This window comes from Phragmites australis, chromosome 1, assembly GCF_958298935.1.
Source record: "Phragmites australis chromosome 1, lpPhrAust1.1, whole genome shotgun sequence".
NCBI classification, from domain to species: domain Eukaryota; kingdom Viridiplantae; phylum Streptophyta; class Magnoliopsida; order Poales; family Poaceae; genus Phragmites; species Phragmites australis.
In genome coordinates, this window is record NC_084921.1 from 6,549,793 (window position 1) to 6,557,619 (window position 7,827).

Here is a 7,827-nt window from a genome sequence, read left to right on the forward strand (position 1 = left end):
TACTCCATAGTCGGTCAGTAATACCATGTCAGGTTTTATACAAAAAAGAATACACAACCTTGACCCAGCGTACAACGCGCGAATCTGTCCCAGTCCTGGTTGCCATTACATATACTAATTCATTTAGGGGGCATGCCTAAGCTAAAGTAACAGGAGACTCCTCGAGCAAAGAGCTGCATCCACAAAAAGAATTGCTGCACTGCAGAAACTACCACAGCGACCGCCTCGTATTATAGTACACATGAACATATGTTACATTTCGAATAGTTCAAACTGTGAGTGTAACAGCCATGGAGTGGAAGCCTACTGAAGTTGGAAGGACGCCATGTTGGTGACACGGGCAAAATTGATTCAGAACCGAGATCCCTGCTTCACGCCTGCAGCCGCCATAAGTGTTTCTCAATAAATACAGCAATCGGTGAGTGAGGCCATTTCCCACAACACTTCACTCAATGAGTGCTCCCGTTTGTGTAGAAACCATCTGGGCTATGCGCCTCCATCTCAGCAAGCATCACAGACTTCGCCCTCTGGTACCTATTCCTTTTTGCTGATATTGCCGATATGGCTGCAGTCGAAATTTAGTAAGTTTCAGATAGTGCCTTCAAGCGAGTCTTTAGTGCAGATACATTAAAAAAGGATTCCACAATGAGTTTTTTTCTTACACCAATAAGTTGCTAGTATGTAGATAAGAGCCAAGATTAATAAATAAATTATGAATGGGCTGAGGTATCCTTTCAAGAACAGCATTAACTTATTATGGCACAACATATGATTTTTTTAAGTGGATATCAAGATGAAAGGAAAGTTAATTGAGATGTACTTACAAGTCAAATCTTGAGGGAATTCAAAATCGTAGTCATATGGTCCCCTTCTGATGCACAGTATGTAGACCACTATAAGTATGACAAGCAGAAGAAATCCAAATGACGCTCCAAGTGCAATTTTGCCAGTTTTGTTCAACCCTCCTTTCTCCCAGAATAATGCACAAGCAGGTAAGGTAGGCACACCACATAGGCCTTTATTACCTGAGAGGCTGTCAGAAGAATGCATGTTTGTAAAAGACCAAAAATGCAACACAAGTAAACATAACACAAGCAAGTATATGTCTATCTTGGATCCACTAGCATGGTATATTATCTACTCACCCTTTGCAGTCCTAAACTCTCCTAATTTAGTTGCAAGAGATGGACAATAACAAATACATTAAAAATGAAGTAGCACACAGTGTATTCTTCGCTATATCCCAGATAAACCAATCAAAGGCTAGCGCATCTTCTCCCAAGTAATAGCTTCTTTTCATCACCCGGTCGGGTTTTTCTTTCGATCCACCGGTATTGAGAGATCAGGGACCTATATTGGTAAGCAAATAATTTTGAAATTGTGGTCTAGTTACCCCCCATATCTATATTTTACTCAACATAATAGAACCTAAACCCTTAAGTCTTGGACCTCGTTCAGGAGCCTGGCACAAAATAGACTCTAATCGTGGTTCTCAGCCTGAGCACAGGAACTATTCTGCAGATAACCACTGGGTATATCTGAAATTACAGGTAACAAGTGGCAGTTTTGTTTCCACGATATATCTTACTCTATCACACCACCATGCACGCCAATCGAGTAAAGTCTTTCTGGAACTTGCCCGTCGAGTTGATTGTTGTCCAGTAAACTGCACAAGAAGTACTAACTAGTAAGTTTGTATTGCTACATACATGTAGTACATAGATTGCTAAAAGCCAGCAGAAACAGGTCATCAACAAATCCAACTAGTAGTTTTAAAAATGTACTTACACAATCCGTAGCTTGGACGAACCTATGGTGCCAGGAATGCTTCCAGTAAACTCATTTGATGACAGATCCCTGAGAACCCAACAAAACACTCATAATAAGAACACTCATATGATCGTAGGTACATGTTTACAGATTGCAAACATGAACTGAAATAGTAAAAAAGAATGAATAATCACATAAACACATGCAAAACTTCTAAGCACATTCGCTAAATCAATATTCTATTTTCTTGTGTCAGGTAGGTCAATTGTACCAAATTATGATCTTATAAGTCTTATGTTGAACAGCCATTGTCAGGTCGTGTCAGCATCATGTATCTTATTATCTGCCATGAACATGTTGTGGAAGGATGTTAACTGCAATGACAGCACACCATTTTTTTCTACTATGCAGTATTACTATTTTGCATCTTATGAAAAAGAAGAATTTGTGTGCTTACAGTGACACTAGTGAAGGTTGGCCTAAACCTGGTGGTAAGCTTCCTGTCAATGAATTATAGCTCAAGTTCCTGACCAAGGAGAAGATACAATTTATGAATTAACTACCAAGGGTGGATCACATACTGTTAACTACAGAAATAAGGCAAAAGGTATTTCCATATATTAGAAGAAAGAATTCTTTGCAAATGTATGAACACATATAAAAACTTGGAAATGGTAAAGAATATAAACTGATTATTTCAGACAATAATAAATCTTGAGCATCCATAGCTTGCAGCAGCCCGGTCGTTAACTCCTTTCTACAATGAATGAGCTTGAGAGTTATGGAAAACGCCCCAAAAAGTTTTTCTTAAAGCCAATGAAATATATAAAGCTAGAGGAAAGCACTCCTAAAAATTTTCAATCATTTCGAAAGTCGAGTGGACAGAATATATGAATAAACGCAACTGTAAAAACTATGGACTGGCAGTGGTGGCGGCAGTAGCTGCTACGGTGTTAAGGGAGAGCTGTTAGACTACGTCAAATATGAATTTAATCATATAGATCGAGACGCGGAACTTTTTCTTGACTTTTTCAAGAATAATTAATAATGAGATCATCATTTTAGGAGCCAACTATGAAGCAGGTCAGCAGAAACAAGAAGGCAAGTAAGACTACTGCACAACACAACTTATATCTTTCCATGCTTTAGCATTTGTACTCATCACTTGTAGAGATGAATATTTATCATTTCAAAGCAAAGGATACAAAACAATATGTGTGCACATGAATTAGAAAATGCTCCCTGAACTACTCGGACTGCTGGATTTTCAGTCATTCACTGAGAGAACTTCGTACATGTAATTTATCCAAACAGAGTTTAATAACAAGTCAATCAATTGATTTTCAAGTACTATTTGAACGAGATTAACACTCCAGCTTCTTTGCATCTGCTATGCTTGCACAAATGAGACAACTCCACCTAATGGTTTTAGAAGGAACTAATGTAATCTTCGTACAAGTGGGACCATCTTTTTTTCATGCTCCAGGTGTTATAGAATTAAATGATCAATAACATACATCAAAAGTTTGGTTACAACCACTTATGTCCTTCACAGGTCAATTATTATGCACGATGCAAAATTTGGCCTCGGTTGAAATGTGTTCTTCAACTTATTTATCTATGTATCATCGTTCACGAAAGTTGTATTTTTCAGCCAGGATGAAATTACACACGGGCTAAAAATTTTGTAGTTCAAAAATGAGCTGTTTTTCTAGACCACAGAAAGAAAGTGCAGGTTTTTATTAGCAAACTGCTGAAGATCGCAGAACAAGAAAACCAAAATACTGGGACTACCAACTTACATATATAGACAAAAAGCAAAAAGGTACTTCCCTCATCCCTCTCTGAAAAACAAGTTCTAGATGGTATGTGATTAATGAATTTTGAAGGGCAGGGATCCAAAACTTTAAGAGATGGAAAGAAACGATGAACCTGTACCCATAGGTACCTATAGTAATCAGAACCGGGATAATGGAAGCTTCTAAGGCATTCAATTTTGCACCCAGGCCCTACTGTCTGACATTCCTGATCCCCATTAAATAGCCCACCTTGTTGAGAAACCTCTTTTTATTTTAGATGTTGTAGCATCTTAGCACAGGTGGGGGGCACCATAGCCATTCAGCTCATTCCAGGCATGTTATCACTTATCATGCCTGTCCATGTCAAGGATTGCTATCAGTAGTGATCTAAAGACTACAATATGTTGTATTATGTATCCATGTGCAGTTGATCCTATATTAAATTTTCAAATTCCATTCATTTCCAGGTGATGCTCTACACTGCTATTATTGGTCAGCATTTTCATGTCAAGCATTTTACTTTAGTCCTACGACACATTATTTATTTGAGTTTCTCTTAATTTAAAAATAATCGTTACAGAAACATATGAATTTGGTTTACCTGTCTCCTAACATAGATCAACTATGCTACAAAGAATTTAAATCTGAATGCTGTATTGTTGTGGTTTTATGTGCTCCTGCTAAGCTAAGATATGAACAGAAAGCTAAGAATACACATATGCAAAAGAATCTAGATATCAAGGATGACTGGATCTAATTGATATCAATTGATGTGTGCAATGATACTTACAAGCTTACCAAGTCTTTCAGATGACTTATTTCATCAGTGATGTAACCTTTTAATCCTTGACTTGCCAGATCCCTATAGAGAGCAACGGTAACAACTCACAAATTAAAATTAAAATAACAAACATTTCAACCTTTCACCCGGATTTAGTACTCTTAAAAGAAGTATAGTCCACTGACACTTCCATCAAAATCTCCATCCAACCTCACAGTATGACATTGATGTATATAATTTACTATGTTACCAGATAATACACTAGCAGCAACTAGCAGTCTAGCACTCAAATTAGACAACAAGAAAGACTGGTAACTCAAGCAATCAAACCACAATTTCAATTAAGCAGTTAAGCTTTTCTGTGCAACACACATTTGTTGATTATTATAGCAATACTCAACTGAGAAACTAAAGTAGACAGGTTTGTTGTTAGATCTGGTTATCTGTTAAACATCTTTCCTTCCCAGTCAGTTTCAAACACCAGCATCTTTTTCTCTGTGATCAGAATAAAAGGCCAATAACTGCTTGATAGCAAAGTAGAAATACCCTAATGAAACACAGAGCAGATCTAAACAGCACTTGGAAATAAGCTGTACTTACAATTGGGTGATCACAAGCCCTTTGTCACCGTGGTGGCAAGTGACTCCCTCCCATGCATCCCAAGTCGTAGGCGCACACGGGTCCCCATTCCAGCTCATCCTTGCCGGAATTTTCAGTGACTCCTTCAACGCTTTCATTGCAGCCACTGCCAAAACCAAAGCAAGAAGCTTAGAGGACAAGCAGGGGGCAATTTTGCTGGTCTCCTAATAGCTCATCAATTGCCACAATCTTCAAAGCATCACCTTGGCTCGGCACGGTCCTCATTTCAAGCGGCACCATTGCATAATTCTCGAGGCCGCACAGAATCGGCCGTCCCACTACTGGCACGAGCTTCACGCTCATCGTCGAGCTCGTTAGATTCTCCACAATGTAGGTCCACTTGAACGCTGTGAACCCTCCGACCTGCTTGAAAATGTCGATCCTCGTCACATTCTTCCCGGCTACCATTACGTCGAACACCCTTTGCCCAGCTGACCCGATCCCAGCATCGATCTCCGCGAAATGCAGCCACACCATGTAGGACAGCCTCGTGTCCACCGGCATCACGTACTCGATCTCATTCGCGGCGTCCCCGCCGGTCGTCACTGCCGACTCGTACAGCTTGGTAGGGAAGTAGTTGGGCGGCTGGTTGCTGCCGAAAATCTTCCTCCCGCCGGCGGTAATGGCGTCGTAGTTGAGGTCGTTGTTCCGGAAATCGACGTCCGCCTGCCACACCCGGGAGAAGGCGTCAGGGTCCTTGGTGAAGCCCGGGCCGAAGAGGCTGTTCCCGCAGGTGATGCGTCCGTAGTTGACGAGGATGAGGTTGGCGCCGGTGGTGGCGCCGTCGTAGGCGAGCGGGTGGACGGGCGCGACCTCGATGGAGGCGACGACGGGCGCGTCGGTGGAGAGCGAGTAGAAGCAGACGTCGGAGGTGGGTGAGGTGGCGGAGGGGAAGATGAGATCGGAGTAGGCGCCGTAGCGCGCGGCAGGCTCGGGCCAGGGCGAGCGGAAGGAGAGGACGAGCGTGGCGGCGGCGGAGACGTCGAAGGAAGGGGAGCGGAGCTTGGAATCGTAGTTGTCGTAGACGGAGAAGAGGCGGAGGTAGTAGCGGCCCGGGGGCAGGGGCAGGGAGTAGCAGGAGGACTTGCCCGCGGAGGAGGGCGGGAAGAAGCGGAGCGTGCGCTCCTGCGGCTGCGGGAAGCGGTGCGGCTCGGCGACCATCCCGGCGCCGCCGCCGGCGGAGAAGAAGCGGTCGGCGAGCCAGCGGCGGCCGAAGGCGGAGGTGAAGTCCGCCGCGCCGCCGCAGTCGATGTTGTAGCTGTGGTTCATCGGCGCTACGTGCGGGGAGAGAGAGAAGCGACAATCTTAGCATTTCCAGGATAACTTGAGTTGCTTTTGAGCTTAAGGGAGGCTGAGCTTACCGCCGGAGAGGAAGGGGTCGTCGGCGGCGCGCGCGAGGCGGACGGTGGCGCCGGCAAGGAGGAGGAGGAGCACGGGGAGGAGCCGCATTGGAGAATTTAGGGGGATTTGGGAAAATTCAATGGTTGTGTTGGAGCACCGGAGCTGGAGGTGGTGGAGGAATAGTAGTGGACTGGTGGTGGGGAAGGAGACAAGGTGAGGGGTGAAGCCGGGACGGTGGTAGGTTAGGGATCACAATTATACTCGATTATTCATTTACCCACGAACAAATATTTTAATAGGTAAGGTATATTCTATATTTAGTACTGCAGTAATATGTGGGTAAAAATTATTACTAACGGATATATGTGCACAGGTATAAATAAGGTTTATCCATACATATGGTATAACGGATATATGTGCACAGGTATAAATAAGGTTTATCCATATATGTGGTACCTGTTTACTCGTCTAACTCACTGACATATGGGCTCAGTCTAGTAGTCCAAGAAATACGACCACCGTCCTATTTCTTAGCCCTCCCAAAGTCTCGAACTCTCGATCCCCTTCTTCCTTCTTCCCATCGTCGCTGCCCAGAGTCCTGATTCCCCGTCACTCATCACCCTTCCGCCACCCCAAGGATCCCAGCCGTCCATCCACCGTGACGGTGCCCCTCCACCGCCCGCTACTCATCCACCGTGGCACTACCTGAGCTCCCCCACCATACCACCACCCTCTGTTGCCCGAGCGCCCCACCGCTCCACCGCACCTCGTTGCTCGAGCGCCCCATTGCGGTGCTGACCCTCCACCGTCCGCCGCTTAAGTCGCCTGAGAGCCCCGTTGTGCTGTCGCCCATCCACCATGGCACCACCTGAGAGCCCCACCATGGTGCCGCCCCTCTGTCGGTCCACCACCTAGGTGCTTTGTCACTCGCCGCTCATCCACCATCTGCCGCTTAGCTCAGATCCTCGTTGGCCACCGCTCAGCTCAACTCCCATCACCGACTGCTTATTAGCTCAGATCCAGCCGGCCGCCGTCCGTTCGTGGGTAATTGGGTGTGCCCGTGGGCAACGGGTACTTGTGGGCGACGGATTTGTTCTCCACTTTTTATCTGTGGACGTTCGCTGGTATACCCACAAACAATTTAAAATTCACAGGTATGAATATGAGAAAGCACTACCTGTACTCACGATACCCGATTGACATCCCAAGTTGGATCTGATCGCGTTAGGCGATCGGATGGTCGTGAGGAGGAAGTGGCCGCGTGGCAGTGGCGAACTCCGCCGTGCCGGGAAGGGGAAGGAATCGGAAGTGGCGAGAAACGGACAGGAAAGCGATGCGGTGAGATCAGGATGAGAATCTGAGCTTTCCCTTTGGATCATCCCGCTGTCTCAGTCTCAGCTTGCTGGATCAAGCTACCTTTGTGCATGGGTAGCTTGAGCTATAGATTGCTCACGTGAGCGCTGTAAAATTGACGAAGATAGGGTGGTACCAGCAATT

General features: G+C 44.9%; 1 protein-coding gene across 2 annotated transcripts; it reads right to left on the minus strand.

Annotated features, from left to right (window-relative positions):
* On the minus strand, nt 1–6,556 carry LOC133895941 (receptor-like protein 4). Of its 2 annotated transcripts, XM_062336497.1 has the most exons (9): nt 6,351–6,556; nt 5,193–6,263; nt 4,951–5,095; nt 4,360–4,431; nt 2,228–2,296; nt 1,789–1,857; nt 1,589–1,666; nt 825–1,033; nt 1–565 (listed from the first exon to the last, which is right to left on the minus strand). In XM_062336497.1, exons 1-9 carry the CDS (start codon nt 6,436–6,438, stop codon nt 450–452), a joined length of 1,917 nt encoding a protein of 638 aa, XP_062192481.1. In that variant the 5' UTR covers nt 6,439–6,556; the 3' UTR covers nt 1–449. The 2 variants fall into 2 exon arrangements, with proteins under 2 accessions (XP_062192481.1, XP_062192538.1); XM_062336554.1 differs by lacking the exon at nt 4,360–4,431.
* Nucleotides 6,557–7,827: the final 1,271 nt, after the last annotated feature.